The 24,809-nt window shown below is 41.8% G+C and overlaps 1 protein-coding gene across 1 annotated transcript; it reads right to left on the minus strand.

Moving 5' to 3' along the window:
- Positions 1 to 1,922: 1,922 nt before the first annotated feature.
- On the minus strand, positions 1,923 to 23,558 carry FGF6 (fibroblast growth factor 6). Its single transcript, XM_009675391.2, has 3 exons — positions 10,082 to 23,558; positions 9,065 to 9,168; positions 1,923 to 6,988 (listed from the first exon to the last, which is right to left on the minus strand). Exons 1-3 carry the CDS (start codon positions 10,419 to 10,421, stop codon positions 6,812 to 6,814), a joined length of 621 nt encoding a protein of 206 aa, XP_009673686.1. The 5' UTR covers positions 10,422 to 23,558; the 3' UTR covers positions 1,923 to 6,811.
- Between the last annotated feature and the right edge of the window lie 1,251 nt (positions 23,559 to 24,809).

Here is a 24,809-nt window from a genome sequence, read left to right on the forward strand (position 1 = left end):
TCTGTTGCTTCACAGTTAAAATTGTGGCTCTCCTGTACAAGGATGTGACAGATACTCACATACCAAAGGACTTGAAGCCTGAATCCATTCATAACCAAGGAGTGAGTTTCCTTTCCTCCTTGACTCCAGGCCCATGAGACAGAAGTCATTTTCAGTCTCTGAGATCTAGCTGCTAAATAACAAAATAGCCACCAGAGGGCAATAATATTAACAACAAATAAAAGAGTGCAATAATCAGCCTCAGGAGGTCAGACTCATTCTACCTGCTGCTAGGAGCATAGACATTAGACGGGATTTAGATTTCAAAATAACACTGCGGCCCTTTCCCTTGCTGGTTACCTGGAGCTGCACAAAAGCCGAGCAATTAATATGCTTGATTCCTCCCCCAAATCTTGTGCATCTACAAGTGAGGTAGCATCTCATCCCCCAGGTGTCAGAAGGCTCTTACTACTTTTAAATCTCTGGAGAACTGAATTCTTTGGATATTCTGCAGCCACTGGTGTTTGTGGTAGTGAGGTCCCACAGAAATGCTGCTTCATTTCAGTGGCACGCCAGATGCAGCTTGCACTACAGCCTGATGGAAAGATGCCACCAGTTCTTAGAGAGACTTTCAGCAAAGCACCAGTTGTACTGATGACACCTTTGAGACATTTCTCCGTCATTGACCCCTTGTGAGTTGCCATCCAGAGCTTTACCTAGATCTTAGTGAATCATAAGGCTATCATAGATGCTGTTAGATAGAGTGGTTAGAAGGTCTTCTTCCTGATGCAACCTGTCCTAGCTTTGAAGTTGGCCCTGCTTTGAGGAGACGTGGGACTAAAGACCTCCAGCAGTCCCTTCCAACCTAAATTTCTCTGGTACCATGAACATCATGTTTCCAGGGCAAGATCTGTTTAGCTTTGTTTGAGTAGGAAATGTTTCTTGCTCTTTTTTATATATTTACCTATATAATTATTTATGTACAATCTCACTACCATTGCAGAGCAGTTTTTGCTGGCTTCAGGAAGGTGTCATGCTCTCTGCTTTTACCTGTGCTGCTCACCCTTCTGCCAGCTCAGGGCTGGCATGTCTATTGGGAGCTATTGACAACCCAGGGTCATCAAGCTAATGAAAACAACACCTGCTGCTTCATATGGACAGTGGAACATCAGAGTAAACGGGCAGATGATTGGTCCTTGCCATTGGCTTCAGGCCAGCGGATGCAGACTGCAGCCTGACTGGGAGCAGGGAAAGGAGCAGAGACATGCTGGGATACTCTTCCACTCTGCTCTGGGTGCACGGGGAGACATTTCACAGGAGCCGTTATATTTTCAGGGACAGTTCAGAGAACAAGATGTGGAAGAAAGAAGAGACCAAAGGGAAGGGTTTAATGCAGGGAGCTGAGAGGTGCCTTTTTAAGCTATTCAATTTTTTTTTAATTTAAATTGCATTTGCCCTTGTTTTTTAGAGCTTCTCCTTACTGACAAGCATTCCACAGCTTTACAGTCCTGGGAGCAGAGCCTAGGTGAGCAGCAGCGAGTTGCCGAGGCAGGACCCAAGTCAGATTGCTGAGGAAAGAGATAAGACTGCCATGTTGCAGGATGTACCTGCAGGAACAGACACGCCATGACATTTCAAACGGCTTGGGAGGAGGAAGAAAGCTTTGTAAAACTAGCAAAGGTCAGGCTCAATCAAGATTTTCCCAGCTCTGGACAGCAACGTGGGGCTTAGTCAGCAGCTTTCCTCCCCAAAGTTCCCTGGAGATGGTTCAAGCCCCTGCACCAGGAGCACGCAGTGAGGAAGCAGCGCAGGAGCTGTTGGCATCTTCAGGGCACCCTGGTGTGTCTGGTCACCCTCACTTTTCAAAGGGCAAACTGTGACATGGAGCAGAAACAAATCCATTTCTGAGGGCATCTTGTGAGCTGGACACACGTGGCCTTTCTTCAACCCCTGTAGACATATCCCTTACTACCTCAATTATCCTGTTTTTTCGCTGGAGATGGATTGGTCTTGGATGGATACATGCGTTGCAGGTTTGTCCTATCGTCATTGTATGTGGGCCATGTATCTTGTATGTAATATGCAATTTTTTATGTATTATAGGTAATGATTTATGACTTTTTGTAAACAAAGGGAGTTATTACAGGAGAGCACAGGCAGCCAAAATGCAAATACAGAGGGTGGTATTTGGCTACAGCACTAATGCTCTCACCTTTGTGAAAAGGGCCACCAGCAATCAGAGCCTTGAAGACATGTCTGCTCTGAAGTATCATGCTGGCCAGTGGTTAAACAGTGCGCTTGGAGCTGGAAAGCAGACTGCAGATTCCCAGCATATTAATTGGTTTTTAATACCTGAATTCATGTCCCCTGACTGGGAGAAGCTTGGGAGTATAGGGAGGGAAAGCAACACCTATCAACTCACTAAAATGCAGTAGGGTTTCCAAAGTACCCAACTTTGAGGGACAGTAAGGTGAAAATCGTCAGAGGTGTCTGTAGAAAGTTACCCTCAAGTCAATTCCAAGCAAGAAGAAAAAGCCAACTATAAAATGTTTTTCTTATTTAATTAAGTAGTGGATATGCATAAGAAATGATACATTGGAGAGCATTAACAACAAGAGAGCAGTACTGGAATTTCCCCAGGTAAAAAAGACAGGAATGTGGCCTGGTGACTATGACAGCTCATTCTTTAATCAGATGATTAAAGTTTTATTTTCCTTCTTTTCTGTGAAACTTCCACTTTCTCCACAACCAGTATGACTCTCTCTTGACTTCCTAGGGAAGAAGTCCGAAGGACATAAAAGTCTACCAGTTTTAAGTGTACCAATAGGTCATCTGGTTCAAGAGGTGAATAAAAACTGTGTATTTTTTCCTGAATACAGCAGCTCTGAAGCAAGCAAAGATCAACAATTAATAGGGATTTGGAATCAAAACACTACCAAAAGATGTATAAAAGTTTATTTAATGAATACATTAGACTATTGTGCGCAGCACATACATACATAAAAAAATAAAAGCCATTTCACAAACAATTGATTGGACAGTTTTGTGTTTCTCACAAATTTACAATCTCAATTGTGAGTCCATACTGAGTCAGAATATGAGGTATATTTTAGTGGCAAGAAAATAATGTGAGAACTTTGGCACCGTTTTATGTGCAAAATAAAACCTTGGAATTTAAATAGCTAATGAGGTATACAAAAGTTACTCTGCATGTTTGAGGAAAATGGGATTGTTTAAGAGCCTGATTCTGTTCTGATGAAGACTGATTTCTAATGGAGGCAGATTAGGTCTTAAATTATGGGATTTACCTATGGAGAAAGAATCCTTGTAAACTGGTATCAACTCCATTGAAGACTCCCACATGCAAAATATGAGGAACGTAGGCCAGGATGGGATATTTATCAGAATACTTTCAAAGCTTGCAGACTGTTTCAGAACTGTATGTTAATGCACAGTGAGATGAGCTATGTTTTGAAAGGGCCCACCAAAAGAACTATCAACAGTAGGTTCCTTCTATAGCCCTGTCTTGGAAAACTCCTTTACTTTCATGAGTTTCTCTTTACATAGGCACAGAGCTATTCTTTTAAATAAAGTTTTGTTTGAGGGTTTACAAGACCATGCCCATATTTATTTCCATATTTTTTTAAATTTTATTTTCCATATTTCCATTTTCATATGATGTACATGCAGTTTACAAATGGGAAGATAATTTTTCTTTTCTGAGCCAACTCAGCAAATTTATCTTGAGCAGTGTAAAGTGAGGGGTGGTCTTCCCAAATGCTCCTTCTCCCATGAAAGTGATAAAAGTATGCGGAGGAGGCAGAGATTAGCTAATCAAGCATGAGGCAGAATAAAATCGGGCCAATTCTCCGGCAAACTGTGTAACTTCTGCAATGCTAACAAGGTGCCTTCTGCTACTGTGAGCTGCCCAGAGATGAACAGGTGGTTCGCACATCCACAGCAATGTGTGAACACATGCCTTAATTCCTCTTATGAATGTAGCCATGGATTTACATAAGAAGAACTTCAATCAAACTGTGTAACCAGTATAATACCCTAGAATGCTACAGTGCTCCACTAGTTGTGCTGCAGGGGTTTCCTGCTGAAGTTATCACTCCTGACAATGGCATCATCCATTGTCACTCCTGACAACAGTGTCATTCATTCTTATATTAATCAGGACTCCTGTCATTGCAGGACCTTTTTTGGATTTCAGTGTTGGTTGGCATGATCTTGACATGTAATATGGAAAAAGCATTGGTATGAAGAGTAACTTAGCAGAATGATTGGCAGAGCTTTCCAAACACCCACTAAAACTGCATCCATAGGAGTCTGCAGTTCTTTACAAGTTCAGCCCAACAGGCTACATCAAATCAGACTTCTTGTAACCTGGGCTACATTTTTTGTTGCTGTCAACCAGCATGTGCAAAATGAAGTCAGTGGGTCTGATTCTTATATTTTATGTTGACTATCACATTGTTTATCAGTACTGGCAACAGTAAATTTTTTCAGATCACACTGCTTTAAGAGAGAACAGAGTTCATCCTAACCTAATGACATTGGTGTAAGCTGTAATCAGAAACAAACTTGTGTGTCAGCATTCAAATCATTATTTCTTCTATGCCCACATATTCTTCTATCCTTCTTCAGACCTCATTTCAAAGACAATTAGGAATATAACACAAGGCTACAGATTACCAGCTAATGTATTTCAGCACAGGTCTGGTCTGCCTGTCTACACTGCTAGGGGATTTAGGTCAATGTAACTGTCTGATAACCTCTAAACTTCCCTCTGATCCACTCTCCCCCCAATCAAAACATTGTGCCTTTACCCTTAAAATGCAATTCTTTCTGAAGCAAATAGCTGCACATATTGTGGACAGACAAAGTATGTCAACTTCATTTCTCCCTCTGTGCTACAGGACCAGAGAACTAGGAGTTACTCTTTGTCTTTGCCATACCCGAAGTGCCCAGTTCACGTACAGTAAGCAGTACTCCATTCTTTCTTCTTTTTGCTTTCACAGTGATCACTACTTATATTTGAGGAAAATAAATTCAAGTATAAATCACATAAAAGTGGAAAAATGCATCTTGTTTGCAAAACAATGATGTCTTGATTATTCAAAAAGTGTGGGTGTAGATACATCCCTGTAGGTACACTCTTTGGGACAAATCTTCTGCAGCTATAAAGTGACATGGTCTTACTAGGCTGGTTTACCCCAGCTGAGGATCTGACCCTCACACTGTTTGTCACGCACGTCAGAAGGCTCAGGCTTGTTGCAAATAGACCCCCCCCCCACAAATAGAATGGCATGTCAAGGCTGGACACAGTCACACTTTGGCTGGACAGGAGAGATTATCTTGCACTCAGATCTTCTGCACTTCTGCAGCAGCATGGCCCATCTATGCTGAAAATGCTCATGCTCTGACATTGTGTCAAATCTAGTTTTAAATTTAGGAACACACCACCAATGCAGGAATCCCAAGGCTTCTGGCAACTGACATTTATAGCTACTATTGACTTGGGGCCTCCTAAAACACTCTTCCAAAGGCACAGAGAATGTAGCTTCACTGATGATCTGGAAGAAGGTTTTCAAAACAGTAAGGCAAAGGAGTTATGCCATTTGTATGGCTTTTGGGAGAGATCCAGGTAATATTGCACATGGTATGCTGTATTTCCTTGGAACTGATGCTTTGCAAGTGATAGAAATAAGAACTATGGTATAAATTTCACTACACCAACCCAGGGAAGGCATGCTTATACAGCCTCCTTCTTTCTCTGTCGCTCATACCTCAGTGAGTTACAATACAGGAGAAATAAATAGTCTTAAAGCAGTAAATAGAAGTACTCAAAACAGAGAAGTTTTCTAAAATAACCCTTTGCTGAAGCTTTCATGAATTCCATGCATTTCACAAATTGCATCCTGCAGACCAGTTCTAGTTCCTGGAGATTAATAAGGTTCAGCTGAAATGAAATATATTGCTTTTAACTACTTATGTTCCTTTATGTCTGTCTGTATATAAAGGCACTTGGGCATTTAGAGACTGGGATGACTGATGCACTTAAGATATGTACGTACACAGATAAACACACACTCTGTGTGTGTGTGTGTGTGTGTGTGTGTGCGCACGCGCATATGTATGTGTGTGTGTGTATATATATATATATTTATGCCAATAATTCCATGTGAGGAAATCCTGCAGAATTCCACCAGAGCTAGAGGGGCTCTGGGAGAAGGACACTTTGCCCATGTGGAAATGGTGATAGAAGTGGTATGCTAATGATCAAAAAAAACTGAAGCCTTTAGGAGACAAGGCACAAGTCTGTGTGAGTAGCTTAGCGGGGTGCAGGCAGATTCTCAGCTGGGGTGAACCGCTGGAAGCTCCACTGAGGTAAAGTCATCTGAAGATTTGGCCCATGATATGTAAACAGCTCTCTATGTAGGATTATTGTCTGAGGTAATTAATATTATTTAGTAAATAATCAATGATTGATTAGATAATTATCAACAGCCATTTGACATCTTCCAAATACTTTTTTCCCTTTGCATTTCAGCTTGCGTTTTTATCAGTTCAGCACCAAAGAAGGCACACAGCCATATAAAATTTGTACTGAGTAGAAGATAAGTAGCACAGTATTGCATTTGCTATGCGATGGATCTAGTACAAATATTCTTATCCAAATATACACATACATTATACATATATATATATATATATATATTTTTTTTTTTTTTTTCAATGAATAGTATAAATACTTTACCTGGGAGATTATTCCCATGTGCAAAATGGAACAGTTTTTCCTGGAGTTTATCTTTTGTTTTGCTCTTGTTCACATTCTGGGCAAAAAGTGGGTTACTGTCATGGCAGGAGAAACCTTGTTTCCTCTCTTCACTCTCCCATGTTTGCTGAGTGCTATGTAAGAGCCGTGGTAAGCGTTTGATTCATATGCGTTGTAGTTATTGGGCAGCAAGGTTTCCTTGAATTTGCATTCGTCGTGAAAAACAGCCTGCAGAATAGAGAGAGGGAAAAAAAGAATAAATCAGGTATGATAAATATTTCAGTAAGATTCAAGAAACCTTTCTTACTAATATATTTACAGAAGAAGAACCTCTTATAGGAGGGTAACAGGTGGTGCTGCAGTATCTGTGTCCAACAATAAATCTCCTTCCTCAGTGCTAATTTGGTGTCAGATGAACTCAGATGTCACCTGTCCAGATAATGAACTGTGCACTTCCTGTGACAGAGCAAGTTAATTCATCATGAATCAGGTATTTCTCCATTTTCTTTGAAAACAATGATTTATGTCAGCGTCATGCCCTTTTGTCCAAATGGTACAGGTTTATTTCACAGCTCCCCTCTAGAAGATAGTCCTGCAGTTTATAAAAGAATTATATGCTTGCTGTCAAAACCTTCAGTTCTCTTCCAAACAACATTCAGGGAGAACTACCTGCTTGAACAACACTTTTGAACAAGAATAAGACCTCGTATTAGTATGACATCTTTTCTTTTATTTAACCGTTAGTGAGATATTTTATTAGACTGTCAGAGAGAGAGATGCAGCAGGTTCTAAGCCAGGAAAACAGCTGCATTTTTCTACATGTCACGTTATTTAAATTTATGGAGAAGGATCGAACTGGGAGAGGAGATGCAAGGCCAAAGAGGAGAGAAATGCAGAGCACTGATGAAAGGGGCTGCTTTTATTACATTAAAAGAGACATCAGAGTTATCCCCTGGCATCAGAGGCCTGGCATATGAGTGCCACCAGAGCTGTTGTGTTTGGACATCTTTCTAAGACACTCATTCAATGTTTATAAGAGTTTAACTTATGATATTGCATTGCATAAGGGAAAATGAGCATCTATTACAGCTTTCTAAAATTTCTTTAAAAATAAGCAAGAATGAATAGAAACTGAGAAAAAAAATTCAAAGGGAGCTCAGGGGCCAGATCCCACATTTCTTTAGAAAGACCAAGTCAAGCAAAGCATTTGGGTTTGTAGCACTTTTCAGGTTCTTGAAATTAGGTATAAATGAAAGAATGCTCCTAGACTGAAGCCTTAAAATGTTCTATTTTCATCATCTGTGTGAGTAGGAATCAGTCAGACCAGTAATGGTTACAAGTTCTTCACAACACTCAGTATTTTATTAAGAAACTGAAACGTTTTGCTGACATTACAGCTGTTTCAAAAGAAATGACTTAGTTGTTTCTTGACAAAAAAAGATGAATGCAGTCAGTTCTGTTCATTATTTTGATATAGACTGTTTTTGCTTATTGCCAGAGCCCGCCCCTTTCAAATTCACTTCTGAACAGGCACCTTTTCTACTGAACATTGAGACAAGATGCATTGCTCGGGACTTGGAGATTAAATTGCATTCAGGCAGCATAGCTAGCACTTTCTAGATGAGGATGATGGTGATGATGTTTTGGTATCACTTGGATACTGTTGTTAGTAGCTATTACTGGTTTTTCAGTCTTTGAGAGTTGACCCTTAAAATATCCTCCTGCACATATGTGGACATTGTAAGCCGCGCTTCTTATTTATTCCTCATGGTGCACTTGTTTTTGGTTGGGGGAGGCATGTGATCATGATTTTATTAATGGAAGCTAGCACAAAGAGCTCTAACTGCACCTCTCCCACACACGTGCATGTTCATCCCTCCCCCCCACCCACCCCCCCACAATTTGCATCTTAGGGTCTTTTACAGAGCACATCACTTCCCTTCATGTATAATATAATGTTGGCATCAACAAGATGCAGCCTTACTAGAGTGTGTTTGCAGCAGTGAGCCCTTTGAAGATGAGAAAAGTTGTCTAATTAATCTGTCCTATTTGCACAATACATCCATATTTCAAGGCTGCTCCCAATACCATCTTCTTGGAAAGCCTTACAATAACAGACCTCTAACAGCTGTGCCACTTGCTGCATTGAATAGCACTGATGACAGCAGGTTGGGCAGGCTCACTGTAAGTGAATGGCTATTTTCTCTGCTTGAAATAAGAGATTTCCAGGAGAGAGAAAAAAAATACTCAGAACCTTTGTAACCCTTGTTAAAGCCTTGACAAACTATTTGCATTTGTACTCACCGTTCCGTATAGCTTGCCTTTGTTGTTCATTGCAATGAAGAGAGCACTTTTCACACCAAACAGGCTAACAACACCTCTCTCTACAGTGGATATTTCAAAGAGACCTAAAAGAGCAAGAAGTTCAAAGGAAGTGTTGTTGTAGAATTTACAGCTAAGCAAAGGCATTTCACATATAATTGATTTATTTTAAAACCTTTTATACATTGTATTTTAAAACCCTAATATATCATATTTTATTTATTAGAATTCTCTCCCTAGTCCATAGAAAAGTTCCTATTTTTTCCTGCACACCATAGGATTTTAGAATAACTTATCTGGAATCGTATTGACATGCTATGGATCCTTTTGCTCTCAGATCTATCAAATACTGCTGGGCTCTCTGGTATAGAAATAATTCCTATCATCTGGTATGTTATAATTACAGAGTGTTTGTTATTGAGCTCTAGAGAAGCATGCCTTGCATTTTGAAGTCTCCTATGATTTCTTAGCTGCAAAAGATTTTATAAATTGCCCCCTAGAGGAAATTCAAAACCATATGGTTAATGCTTTTCTTTTAATCTTACAGAATAGCACCCTCAGAACAAGCAAACCAGGAACAGCAAGCCCCTTTGGTTATGGAGTGTCCCCAAAGTACTAGTAGGCTAGAATTCAAAAATCACTCTTTTGCACTGCCAGCTTAATGAGAGCCTCCAGAATTCAAAAGGTAAATGATAAAGCGAGGAGTGCACCAAATGCAAATGCAGCAGAGAGAAAGTTTGCAATCTGGTTTATCTTTTCTCATCTCTGCAGTTAAGCAGAGTAAAAATAAATTGGTATCTAAATTTGTCCAAGCATTCGTGACATGTTTCAGCCTGGAGGATTCTAAAATTTATTGATCCTGGAGACTTCTAAAAGGTAACAGATGTAGCAGAGATTAATAATATCAAGTAATAACATTTGCATTCTATGAAGGGTAATTACTAGAGTTCACAGCAATTCAGTGACATCTATTCTATTTCATTTCTGGAAGTAACTCACTGTATTGGTTTTCATTGTGAACTCCGCTTATCCTTCCATCTGGGAGGATTTGAAGGTGAAACCCGATGCCCACGTTGCAGTAAAGCCTTCGCTGCCTCTTGATTCCTAGCAAATAGTCACTCTCCCAGTTCACATCTGACTTCTCCCCTGACTTCCCAGCAATGGACCTGGACAACAGAGACTGCCATCCTCTTTCCAGCAATGTGCCATTAGTTCTGCTTACAACTGGATATGTTGAAGCAATCCCAGCTAGAAAACCCAGGAGAACAAAAGCAAGCAACGTCCGGTGAATGCTGGCTCCGCAGAACATAGTGATGAGAAGTCTTTGTGCAGTGGCCATCCGGTTCACCTCCTGAGCACGTGGTCAGAATTAATGGCCCTAAAAATATCGCCCTTCTTGTTTTTCTTCCTTCAGCATGGTGGCAGAGGCTTATTTTTGGAAAGCAAATAGAGATTGCTGACATGAAATTAAAGCCTGATAACAGTTGGGTTGCAAGCAGAGACAGGCCAGCAGGACTCAAACTGGTGGGGACCATGTTTTGCAGATCCTGCTTGCTGGTGGGCAGCCTTAGTTATATTTGATTGACCCATCTTTATAGTGTGGGGGCTGTCCCACCCTATATCATCACTCTGACATCAACAGCTCACCAAAGGTAAGCTTGCCATGGCTGTAACACTAACTTGCTGTCCTCCCAGGCTGGCTGGGGTTTGATGAATGCTGTCATCCAAGACCGGAGGCAGGAGTGAAGTTTCATTGGCTGTCGAATGCAAAGGGATCAAATTGGTTGGCTAGTTGGAGGTCTCACAGATGACTTCCTTATTTAGAGAAGAAGGTGTAAAAACAGTTAGGGACCTCACCAGCGAGCAATGAAAACTTTTCCGGTCACTTCCTTGGCAGTGTGATCATTGAACATATGTCAGGATAGTTAATATCTGGGGAGAGTTGGCTTTAAGTGGTGATTTCTCTTTTTGTATATACACAGGAAGTCCAAGGCACCTCTCACAACAGCAGCCCTAATGCTAGCAGTATGTCTGTACCTCTAAAAGGTGAGCTCCTGGCTGGTTAGCACAGAGGTAAGCCATTTTAAAGTGAGAGGTAGCCTAGGGGCTTGCTCCTGCTTCTGTTCCTCAAGCACATTTTTGCTGGTTGCAGTGGGAGTCCTGCTGAGCAAGGCATGCAAGCTGGATCACCTGGTCTCACAATTGCCAGGCACTGGGGACATCGATATGTTCTTGAGTGCTAATGTTCTACACTGAGGTGACTTCCAAAACTTCATATTTATTTGGGGAGGGAGTGACTGAAGCTTATGTCCATGATAGTCTAGGGCTCTGGTCTTCTGAACACTTTTGCAGGTGCACAGTTGTATTTGTTTCTGCAAGATAAGGGCTTAGGTAATGCATTAAAGAACAAGAGGAAGGAAAATGGCCACTACTCCCTACCGTTTCACTGTCTCTTTTGCTTAAGCCCCAGTGCTCACATTCTGTAATAAGGATGAGCAACTTCATTTTCCTGTCCTTCCATTTGGCCAGAGTGTCCAGCTCATTTCTCCTCATTTTGCACTGATGCTGTTTTAGCTTTTTTGGAACTTCACAGATCAGACTTTCATTTTAATTAGTTTTAAAGGGCTTACTAATACATTAAGAGCAGAAAAATGGCTAGATATATGGTAGATATTTTTGTCAATGTCTGGCAGCTTTTCACAACAACTGAACTTGCGTCATCTATGCCACTTGAGAGCTCTGCACATTAATAAGGAGAGTACCTGGAAGCATAATTGAACTGGACACACCAGGCATGGCATACAGTTTTACATGAACAGAGGTGTAATATGAGGCCTTGCATGCTGTAAGGCACTCCAGCAGCAGCACAGTGAGCAGAGAGGAGGCAATGGCAGCCTTGAGGCAGGTGAGCAGTTAGGTTCAGCGACTTTTAAAATATTGTTTACTCTCTTGAGAGCAGCTTGGGTATAAAAAGACTGGGAACCACTGGACCAGACCCTGGCCTGTGCCAGGCAGACATTTCAAAGGCTCGCTGTCTATGCTGAAGCAGCACTCAGATTATCTTTTGCCCAGAAAGAAAAACTTCAGACCTCTTTCTCTGCTGCCTTCTGCTTTTTCTCATGATTTTCCATGCAAAGGGATTATATAATTTTTAGTAAGGAATAATACTAATATTTTACACCCACTTAGCATAGCCACAGTATCTTTGTGAGAGCCCAGGATCAATATGAAACAAGGCCCAGGGTTGCTATTTTAGAGATCGAGTATTGATCTCCTCGATTAAGTTCAAGATCTGCTCATTCCCAATCCATGTGACTTCTAGAAACAATACTTACCCTCTCATAGCCACCACTGTCTCTAAAACATGCATTGTAATATTTACTTTCCAATTGCTTTTTTTTTTTTCTGCTAGAGAACATTTAAAGTGTAATTTTGCAGTTTGTTCATAATTAGTCTCTTTTTTCCTAAGAGGAAAAGCAGCATGCAGCTGCTGATCAGCAAGTGTCACAAACCAGCACTTGGTGTTTCCATAGGGTCAGGGAGCAGGATGCAGAGCTGGCTTTCCATAGCTGTCTTTCAGTTACCTGTGTGTCTTTGTATTTGGTTTGGTAGGCCAAGGCACAGGCTAAAACAGTTTCTCTAATTTTTACTGGCAGATCTGCCACTGCAGATTCCCAACGAGCCACTCTGATAGCCAGAAGCAGAGAAGCACTTAGCGTGTTAACATCCTGGCAGGTCCCAGCATCCTCTGTCCTGCCTGAGCTTCTCCCTGCAGTAGAGCATGGCCAATGGAGGAGGCCTGATTGTGCTGAAGGTCCCCACCTCCTGAGAGCATCCTGAAACACTATCTTAAGGCACTGAAGTGGGACCAGGGTAGCTTAGAGCAGGGGACAGCCTCGCATCTTCAGTTGCTTGCTGAGCAGGGGGGGACTGGCAGTGCATGATATGGAAAGGGAGGCCAGACTACTTGCTTACAAAAATCAGAACTTCTCTTGCTTTTTCTGGAAACCGAATGATTTTACAGGGACATCCAGTAGCCCGAAGATGGAGAATCCTGTCCCTTGCCTAATACTGAATGTTGTGCAGCTGAGAGGTGACGTGTATACTGTAGTCTTGTACTACCCAGCAATTCAGCACTGAAAGCTGGAATGAGGCTTGAACCATCCTATAGTTTGATCCTATAGTTTGATCTGTGGCCAGCAGACTGCTGAGTTTTCTGTGTTTTAGCAAAGTGGTCTGAAGATCAACTGTCATGCTTTTATTTGGAGCTATAGAGCTTGGCCATGTCCCTATGAAAAAGTAAGTTCTAGAGTTTCTGATTCAACTAGACAAGCCTTGGCTCCTCTTAAAGATATTTCATTCTGATTAAACTTGTCCCCTTGGCCCATGAAGTAACTGTCTCCAGAAGAGACACTGTAATCTTTTGATTTGCTAGAGAGGACATTGTCCTGGCGTTATGTGTCCAGTGAAATGTGGAAGGCATTGAGGGAGACCGCAATAGCATTTGGAGTAAAATAAATCCTACAAGCTCCAATATGGTGAAAATTTACCTCAGCAATCAACCTCTGCTTACTTGAGATCTTAAGACCCAGGATGACAGTGCTTACCACCTAATTAAAGCAATAGGTTTTGATTGTCAGTATTTTAACACAATATTAAAATAAACCCTCTTTGGAACACAGCAGCATAGATCCATTTTCAGATGGTCTAGGAAAAGCCAGGCAGCTGAGAAGTAATGTGATATAGATGCAGACCACATCTTTCAAAAATGCTTGATGACTTAGACTCATAAGTTCCATTTTGAAATCTCTTAAATGGCTCTCCCTATTTTAAAGCCTGGAAAGAGCAGCCTCTTATTCAAAAGCAGAAAGTCAGACTAAAATTGTTCACCTTGCTTGTGCTGAAGAGCCAGGCTGGTGGTGGAACAGGGGAGAAGGGAAATTCCCAGGTCAGAAATCTGACTGTTTTGCCAGGGCAAGTATTTGGCTCTGGATAACTTGCATAAGACCATGTCAACCCAAATATGAACGTGGATCCCTGTCACTGTCCTTAAGTTAATGCAATTTATTGCAGCAAACTGACCAGCACTTAGAGATTTGTAAAAAATATATTAGGATTAATATGGATGAAGTATATCTGTGTGAAAGCAGAAACAACAGAAAAAACAGTAGAGCTAGGGTTTCTAGAATGACTCATAGTGATGAGAAAGGACACAACTGACAGCAACAAAACTGGTGAACATTGGCATCAAGATCAAATAGCCCGTGCTGGGCCACAGCTCAGATGGCTGGTCCACAGAAGATCTATGCTCTAATAACAGGAGGATGGCAACAAGGTTACAGCACACTGCACCAGTTATTCTTCCTCCTATCATCCCACAAGGGAGGCAGATTTGTAGCCACAGAGATACTCAAAATGAATACATCAGACAAGGGACAACAACTTTGTCTAAGGCTCATGGGGCTGAAGCAAGTGAGATTCCGAAGCAAAAGTATCATTTCATAGTAACTGTTGATTCCTCAAGCATATAAAAGACCTACTCACAAGTTAGTTTGTCAACACCAGTCAAGAGAAATCCAAGATATGTTGTGAAGACTTGACAGTAGGTGTCCCTTGTCCTTCATGTCATCTTGGTGCTTGTGAGTCCATGGGTAGGAGAGGAGGTGAGTTAACAAATTAGAAAGTTGTTTAAAATAAATAATCACTTTCTCATTCCAAAAGAAGAGTTGTCAGTGAGTTTTAATATGCTAATTTCCCACAGGCAGGCACAAATGACAGAACAGTTCCCCTGTAGTTTTTGGAGGGAAGATAGAGCAAGGATATACTCCCAAAGGAAACCAGGGAGGAGTTAGGAATACATGGATGCTGGCTTGCTTGGAAAAAATCTTGGTTTACTTTTTAATCATGGTCGGTTCATATCCATATTCCAAAGAGGATATGTCAGGCACAGACATGCCAGACGAGTCATTTTTTTCTCCTGAGGAGCTATCACAGAAGCTAGTTCACAGGGACACAGGGTAATTTTGCTGTTTACATACAGACAGGGTTATGGCAAATCTTACTCTTTACAACACAACCACAAATTCTTTCTTGAAGCAGAACTGTTCTTGATGTACCATTATGTAACTGAGTAGAATTTGCATCCTTTATATTTATAGTTTCATGCACAAGATCTGCCCCAGGTTTATGCCTATTTAAAGCTTGGCATAGAAAGCCGGTGGCAGGAAGCCCTCCAGGAAAGGAAATTGTGGTTCAGCTTCTCTCTCGCTCTAGGAACTGGCAGAAGAAGGTAGCTCACCTAGCCTGCAGAACTGGTTGGTGCTGAGCAGGAAGGGAAACAGCCAAAAGCAGCTCATGAGCACATTGATTTCCATGAGACAGAGCAATGAATCCATGGCAAACCTCCTAACTCCCAAGCCAGCACTCTGCAGACCAGCTCACACTGCCTCTCTCATCACCTCCTCAGCTGTTCCCACTCTGCAAGGACAAAGTCTGAGGACAAAATGCTGAGCTTAAAAAAAAGAGGTGACAGCCACAAGCCTCCACAGAGATCTGTTCAGTGTTTTTTATTAGAAGAGCGGAATGTCATAGAACAAGTTTAATTAGGTATTAGTTTATGATGTGTATGGTTTTCTCATTACAGCTGTAACTGGGACACTAAGTGTAGTGCATTCAGGTAGCATCATTATTAGGAAAACAAAAATAACACAACTTTTGTTGGTGGATTTTTGTTCAAGAGGCCAAGTGGCCAGATCTCTGGATGATTGCTGATTCTGGAAGACAGCCAGATGATTTGCTGTAATCCAGTACTGAAGGTTAAAGACTGACAATTTCGGTCATCATGCTAATGGCTTATGCCACAGTCGGTATGGGGATGCTAAGCAGAAAAATGAATGCAAAAACATCTGACAAAGATGCTAAACCTCCAGGTTGGTTGCTTTTATTCAAGTATGCATTTATTTTGTTGGATAATAACTTGCTTAAAATAGTGAATTCAGCAGTGAGGCAACAAGCAACACTGTGAAGACTGAGTTTGGGGGATGACAGCTTGGCAAGGGCCATAATAAGGTGCTCTTCATCACTGCTAACAAACCCAGGAGCTATTCATGTTCCTCTTGCTTAAGCAGAAGACCAGCAGATCTTGCAGGACTCAAGATGAAATGGAAAGTTAAATCTGCAGTATCAGAGGGGAAAAGATAAAAAGATACATCTTGTTGCTGCTGACTGTTTCTATAAAATAAGATTCTCTGATTTTACGATTGTAACTTGAGAGGTATTTCTCTCACAGCACTTGCCAGGTAACTGTGTCTTCCTTGTTTTGTGCAATGTTAGCTCAGCTGATGGCTTTCTTTTGCACATCGACACAAGCAAACTTGGCTCCAGTGCTTTTGTCCCTTCACTGATACTTGTTCAATACTCAGTCTCTTGGTCTGGTTTCTCATATGTGAAAGGAGAAGTCTGAATCCCAGAGCTTGTGTGCCTTTCAAGATTTATAAATAGTAATGCAGTCATCTGAACTGTTTCCTGGTTTTGTCAAGCTTTTTTTTGCAAGGTGGGTAACATTGAAGGTCTGAAGCTTGAGATCCAGTTTTGGTAGTAGTTGTGAATTGCTATTTGATTTCCATAGGAAGGGTCCTGTCTTTGATCTTTCTCCTCCCCTTCACCATTTCGCTACTCTGTTGGCCGAGGAGGAGGAGAAGGAAGGAAGATGTTGGGCTAATGTCTGCCAGACTCCTGACCACACCTACTAGTGGGTGGGAATGAAACTCCTCAGACTACCTGCTCCACAGGGAGTAAGGTCTGGTCATTAAGTGGAAGAGGAGACTTGCATCCAAGTCTAGCAGACATTTATAGCACATGACTGGACTGCCTGCTGTTCCCTGGGAGGTAAGACAAGTCTACTTCATGTGTTGTCTGTAGTTACCAGAGCTGAGGACTTCAAAGTTGCATAAAGCAGATAGGTGTGTAATCCTTGTTGTTGTGTCTCCAGGGGAAGGCTGAACGAGTTACTGGGAAATGTGAGCCATAACAGGGGTCAATATGCAGGGCCTCTGCAAGGAGAGGAGAGGAAGGAGCAGAGCCTAGTTCTGGGGAAAGAGTCCTTAGGCCATTTGGGGTGGGAAGCAGTTCTATATTCAGACTTTGGTGTGAAGGTGCCTACATCTGGATGAGTCCTGTGCACTGAGGGTCTAAGCTCACAATGCAGTCAGCAGGGATCTAATTAATACAATCAACGAGCAAAGTGACTGACCCAGACAACCAGCCAGTAGATGTCTTCTTTGGGGTGAGTTGAAGCACACTGCTACCTTCATTGACAAGGTCTACATGTAACGGGAGCTGGGACAGATGGAGCCACCTAAATGAAAGTATGTTACTCTGGAGCTGAATCCCCCCACCGGCTCCCAACAGCCTCTCTGGCAATGGAACAGTGAACAGGTTGCAGATAAAGGTGTGCGTGCTGGTTACCACCAAGGCATGTTATATGGGATCCAACAGCATCTACAGGGAGAGCCTCTGCTTGGAAATCTCTTGCACCTCTCTCTGAATGGCACAGAGGTGTTTCTCAACCAAACTCTAAAAACAAATCTCAAGTTCATACTCTGTAGTGCTGCAACTCTCCACATGTACATGTCAGGAAGCTGTTTCACCCACAGGCTGCAGTATCTTGGAGGTCTAGTTGGGGTTCAAAGACCACATTCCTTTGTCTGGGGCCACAGCACTTGCACATTGGCAAGTTTATCGGAGATTGGGACTAGAAAGGATTTAAGATTGTACTTGGGAGAAATCTTTAAAGGGCAAATGACCCCAGACTGAGCTAAGTGCCCCATACAAGGTTTCTGAACCCTCGGCCTTCTTATGTCAGCAGTGCATGCTTCCATGTAAAAAGAACAACAGCATATGATTAAGCTGCCCAAGGCTACCTAGATAGCAGGAGTTCAGGGAGATGAGAACAACGTGCTAAAAGTCTCAGTCAGCCACCTCCCAAACGCTCGGTAATGCTCTGAATGCACTGTGCAACTAAAGCAAGAAAAAGCGAATGTCCAAATACTTTATGCTTCTGAAATTAAGTTAAGCATAATGAGACTCCAGCTCCCTGTGGCTGCCTCTCTCATGCCCATCACAGCCTTCCTTGTCTACGGTAGAAACACTTTGTTTCTCCTTTGGGTATTTTATTTGCTTTCGATGTTGTTCATCAGTGTGCCTATCATGGCACCTGCAAGTGCAGAGAGAGCGACCCTGTAATAACTCTTACAGAGAGGAAGATGTGTAGCCTGTCAGCCTATATTGATGAATGAACTCACCTAGTGTTCTTCTGTATGAAGCTTCTCTGATTCTGTAAAACCCCTGAGTAACTAGTGAGTCGCTGGTAGACTCAAGGACCTGAAAGAATATTTTCAAAGAGAGAGACCCCACACCCTCTCCGGCTACCTGTTCCTGTGCTGCATAACTCTTAAGGGTAATTTTTTTCCCCTTATAGCACTTGGTCCTCAAAAATGTCCAAAAGCTTAAGATGGAATGGAGAAGCAAATGCTCAGCCTTCAGTCCCTAGAAGTATAAATCAGAGAATGGGACCATTTCAGAAGTGATCTGGTCAGGCTTTCAGGCTAAAGCAGATAGGATAAGTTTATAGATAAAACTGTAGTAATTTAGTGCTTGTTTTTAGAGCTCTTCTTCTGAATAGGGAAAAGAGAACCGGATAATTTCTGTCTCCTCAACACCAGAGGAAGAGATGGAACAAAGAGGGCACAGGCTTTGCCAGAGCATGACAAGGAGCTCATAATTAATGTAACCTTGCATGAGACCAGAGACACAAGAGAGAAGAGGTGATAAAAGCCCTGAAATCACTTCAGCTACTCAGATCGATGTCAAGGATTGTAAAGCTGTGCCAACGGTGAGTGAAGAAAAAAGGACTAATCAGCCCATCGCTGATACAGACAGAAGAGTGCTTTTGTTTAGCACCACATGGGAACATGCTGTAGGATGAGAAAGCAACTGTTTCTGTCAGATTATTTTGATTTTAGCCTCTTCTCAGAGCTCAAGTCAGTCTGTTTGCCAGAGAATTACAAGCTATTTGTTTACTGCTATGACCTGCAACTAAAGTTCACACTGAATGATAAAATAGCCTGTAGTGAAAGCATAGCTTTATTCTAGTGTTAGTGGTTGCACACAAAAAATAAGGCATAGGGAAGGTAAGCAAGGTTTTACAGCTCATCTGCTTGGCTAGAACCCAGCATAATATTTGTTTATTGCATCTGAACTGTGTTTTGCCCTGACAGGAAGAGAGCCCATAGTGCAGCACGTCTCTTTACCCAGGGTACAGCTAAATGAAAATGATGTTACTTAACTTTAAACATTACTTAGAAGAGGAATGGAATGTTCTGGGTTAGGATACAATAACAGATTAACAAATGAGCTACTCTAACACAAATTTGTTGTAGATTTTGCACCACTAGCGAAGAGTTAGATATCTGGCACTTGCTATTAAGGTATCCGTAGGAACAAGATAATTTCTCATGTTAGCTTTTATTCTGAATAAATCCTTATAACACAGCGACATCCAAGTATAGTATTTTTGGGAAAAATGATCTGTGAGACTTAAGAACCTTTAAGGTCCTGCCTGGGGAAGAAAAAGAAAAGATAAAGAAGTAGGAAGTAGTAAAATCACTGAAATGAAAGGAAAAGGGAAAAAATATTATAATATTAGGAGGCACTATGATGTAATCTCCAGGGACTTCACTTCTACTGTTAAAAGGCAACAAAACTGATAAGATCTAGTTCTGCAAGGTGACTTTGACAGGAAAGATTAAGAAATGGGAAGAATTATCTCCAGGAAATGGAGAAAAAGGAAAGAGAAGAGCAAAAGCCTCCATAATTTTGAGACAGATAGGTGATGGTGTGGCATTCAAAGATACCAAAAGGGAATGACAGGAGTTTTCCATGTATCTGGGAAGTTTGTCTTTGAAACTATGGGAAACACATCAGATTTACAGAGGAATGCGGGGAAAAATTGAAATGGTTAAAGTGCAGAGCAAGTTCTAAGAAAATATATGGGGAATAGGTAACTATTAAATAATGTGGCTTATCTAAGGACCAAAGAAATGTGGCAGGTGAGTGGGATCAGGCAGTACCTAACTTTCAGAAAATCACACTTTGGCCTCTGTGGTCTTTGGTACTTGTGGAAACTGGGCTAGTTGACACAGTCAACATTAGGAACATGCTACTGCAAATTGCAGAACTGGGCTGATTGACAGCGGTAAAGATATGCACAAGTTTAAGTAGTTTTAAGATCAGAGCATTTCGGGGTAGAAGGTGAAAAATAAGCAGAGCTGGTGAACCTCTCCTTCGTGTCAGTTTTACAAAAGGGGAAGAAGGAGATGAGGTGTTCTATATCTGAGTGAAATAACAGAGTTGGCAAAGTTTATAGAAGGAAACATGGAAAAAAGTAAAATATGGAGTGTTAAAGTGGAATTGAATCATAATATCATCCCTGGCCATTCTAAAAGACTAGTAGAATTCTAAGAGACTAGCAAGAAACATACTGTAGAATTGTAGGCTATTAGAATTGGACTCTGTTGCATTCTTTCATGCTTGAAGCAGGGATACGTTTATTACACAGTTGCAATGTTCAGGTTTTGTGAATTCTCCACAGAGAGACTTCCCTGATGTTGTCCAGGAATGTATTCAAACCACATCTTTCTATGACGAAGGCAAATGCTTTTGCCTTGCTAGAAGACGAAAGCTACAGATGCCTTAGCCATGCTTTGGTCCTTGGTACGTTGTTGAGTGCACCTTCAGTCTCTCCTTGTACGTCATGTGCTCCAGCCCCCCGAGCATCCTAGTGGCTCTCCGCTGGGCTTGCTCCAATTTGTTGACATCTCTCTTGATCTGGGATGCCCAAAACTGGATATAGCACGCCAGGTGTGGCCTCCCCAGTGCCAAGTACAGGGAAATAATTATTTCCCTCTGCCTCCTGGCTATGCTCTTCCTAGTGCAGCCCAGCGTGTGGTCTGTCTTCTTTGTCACAACTAGACGCTCATGTTCAGCTCAGTCTCCACCAGGATCCCCAGGTCCTTTTTTTCTGCAAAGCTGCTCCCCCTGCAGTTAGTGCTCAGCCTGTACCTCTGCCAGGAATTGTTTCTTCCCGAGGGCAGGGCTTTGCATTTGTCAGTGCTGGACTGCACGAGGCTCCTCTCAACCCATCCCTCCAGCTTCTCAGGGGCCATCTGAACAGCAGTCCTACCCTCAAGGTGTCAACTCTTCCCCCAATTTGTTCTCATCTGCAAACTTGCTGAGTTAGTGAGAATAAGCTAAACTGGTGCTAGTGATGGATTCTTCCTCAAATGCCTACTATATCTATGCAGCATGTTCTTTCCACTCTCCAAATTATTATTCTTTGCAATTCTATGTGGTCATCTCACATAGTAGCCAGAGTAAAATAACAACATAAAAAGAGGGTTGAGCTTTTGCTAAACTCTGAATTTTTCCCAGAAAAGACAGACAGCAGGACCCTGGCAAGGTTCTTTAACTTCTTATTTTTAACATACACCTTTAAATCTATGCATGATGTTAGGTGCATTGGTACTAATTCATCATTGTACAATACAATTAAGTGACTGAACCTTCACCCTGAAGCACAACCCAAAGGCAAGGTGAGATGAGTAAATCCAGAGGTTAAAACCTGGCTGATTACAATGATCATTGAGCAATATTTTAAAAGCCTGCAAGCTCGACTTGCAGAAGGGATCCTCTCTCCCTGGGTCAAAATATTCCTTGCTCCTAGTATATCTAGGGATCCTCGGTGCCAGTGCCATTTTACAAAATGGGATCTGGAAGCTTTCAAAAAGCTGCCTGTGAACATGAACGTCCTCTCTTCAAATATCATGCAGGTTAACAAGTTTTTCTGGCTTAAGATTGCCTCCTTGCTTGCCTTGAAATGATTATTTCTGATACTTACTCTGATTTAAGAACAGCAAATCTGAACACAAAAATAAATGCTTTGTATTTAAGGCTGCAGCCACCTTGTTATTTCTTCTCCAGGAACTGCAATGTAAGGTATTTGTTGTGATGGCTTTTAACATATGGAAGATCAAGATCAGATTCCTAAAATATTCTGAAAACCAGTTATAGCTTTAACAGTGACTGTGGTTAAATATAAAACCTAAGTAATTCGTTCTATTAAAAAGTCAGAGTCTTATTTTTATCAAGTGATGTTACAAAGGCATGTTCTAAATCAGCCAAAAGCTCTTGTAGCTATAAGATCTTCACTTCTGCAATTTTTAATGGCCTGACTAAGTTGGTGTGGCTTCTCACAGCCACACCATTTTGCTCACACAGAATTCTTCCTCTGACACTGACAGATCGGGCAGACTCCAGAAGATTAATCATTTTAAGAAGCCACAGGCATTAAAAATGCAAGTGCTGAATAATCATGAATTTATTTTTCTCTTGAAAAGATGAGTCTCATTTGGACAGGGTCAGGTTGTGATGGGCACATAAGATTAAGAAATAAAAATACACATTTAATGCTTTCATATGACTCTTCTCTTTTTGACATCCCTCTCCCTGCTATCGTGCACTTCTCTGTAGCATAGGCCTAGTTTAAGACTGCTCTGCAGCTATTCAAAGCACCCTCTCACCAGAATGCATATTCCATGCCGGATTAAAGAGCAAGTTTGTCTGATGCGCACGAGACAGGCGGTATGGAGCAGGGTCAAGGCAAGCATGTAGCAGAGCACTGAAATTCCCTTTTTGATCAGGCAAGCAGTGATCATATGTTCGCAGCTGGAATGTATGCTCAGCTTTCTTTAGTGGAGTTTCAGCACTGACCTTTTGTTGCAGTCCTCCTGCTGCAGTAAAATGGCCCTGCTTAAGTAAACTGACATACACCACGTGCAGCTCCAGCTGTCTTCTCCAGCCCACCATTTCTGCTACTGTTACAAAAAGCGTGAAGGCATGGGAATGCTGTGATTAAATGTATAATAACCTACCAGGAAAATAATGTGAAAAATAATTGTGCTTGTGCCACAATAAGATCCACCCTGAGAAATCAGTTTAAGAATTGGCCATAGAAGTGCACGTTAATGGATCCTGGGTTGCTGTACTTCATTCCTATCTGGCTGATGAAAACACAGGAGGTTAAAGCCTCTTACACCATCTTCTGCTGAATCCTGTTGACATCTCCAGCTTGCCCCATCCTTACCTCATCTTGGTTGCTTTGTGTTTGTCATCTGTGTTCTTGCTCTGCTTTATTTTTCTAACTGGTTGGCAAATTTGGCTTGTATATGACTCCTCTGTAAAAAATAAGAGGGTTTGTGCAGCAGGTAGGTATTCTTTCCTGATTTGACAGGCACTGAAGACTGGGCAGAATGCTGACTATATAGAGCAGTTGTTTTCATAAGAGCTACTTGTGATAGCAAGCACTGCCACTGACAGGGAACAGAACACACGGTAACATTAGCTAGATTGTGCCCTTACACTGTTGCACTGCACTGCGGCCAGCACTTTACCAGGTTACTTGTGATTCTACGTGCCCCTGTTTTTGAGATGCTTTAAACTTTAGACGTTGACACTCAGAAATGAAGGCACCATATGCTATTTGGTCAGACAGGAAAAAGCTTTCCTTTTTGTGCATGGCCTGAGCTTCCTGAAAGTTACAACTGAATGTCTCCTTCCCCATAAAAATGGAGCAAATATGCAGGGTTAGGTTGTGATGGGCATGGATCCATACGACATGGATCCGGCATGCACTGCATACAGTCTGCACTGCCATGTTCTTGCTTTTTTTTTTTTTTTTTTTTTTTTTTTGAAGCTGTAAAACCCTGTGAATGGCATTAGCAACCAGGAAACACACAAGGCCTCTTTTTTTTTTTTTTTTTCCCTCTCATAAACAGACAGTGTGCTGTCTCTACTATACTGCTCAAATAAATAGCTCAGCCTCGGTCTGGTTTTCTTCCCACTGCCACTTCCCACTTCCCATGAGATCGGCTGAAAGATTATCACCTACTGTTGCTCACTGCTGCTGCCTTGCACTTAAAATGAGGTGGGTCAGTTTATATGGGGTGAGTGGGGAGCTCCTCTGACCCACTTTGTTTTGCCTCAGGAGGCTTAGGGAGCATTTTCAGGAGCATTTCAAACAGTGGTGGTGAGGGGTTGCCTTTAGCAGCAAGGGAGGCAGACAGGATGAGCAGCTGGAAGCATTACTCTTCCAGCAGGCAGTGAACAAAGAGGCATCAGTCCTTCAGAAGGTCCCAGCCTTCCTCGGCAGTGCTTAACTTGCCTCGTGCTGACTCTAGGGCCCCTACAGGCTTCTGCAAAGCACCTAAAGAGCATCACTCACCCTTGATTCATGATAGCCAGCACAGTGAACATGGACAAGTCAAATGAGTTCAGCCATAAGGGAATACTATGGGGGCCTTCAAAGTCCACTGTTCTCCTGGGTTCAGACCCTAGTCTCAGGTCTTGATTTGTAGCCCCAGAACCTTTCTTGAAGTTAGGCACCAAAGAGAAAGGAAGATCAGCTTGCTCTTTTATTTTATGCCAGGATGCCCTACATTTGTATGTATTTGTCGATATATAAGGCTATATCTACCTATTCAAAGCAGGGGACAGATTCCAAACCCTCTTCTATGTGAAGATATTCAAATCCAACTTTTTTGTGATAATAGCTTGACCATTAAGGGAAGGGAATAGATTAAGAAGTCAAGCTTGGCTTGAAGAAAGGACGAAT

This window comes from Struthio camelus, chromosome 1 (assembly GCF_040807025.1).
Source record: "Struthio camelus isolate bStrCam1 chromosome 1, bStrCam1.hap1, whole genome shotgun sequence".
NCBI lineage: Eukaryota > Metazoa > Chordata > Aves > Struthioniformes > Struthionidae > Struthio > Struthio camelus.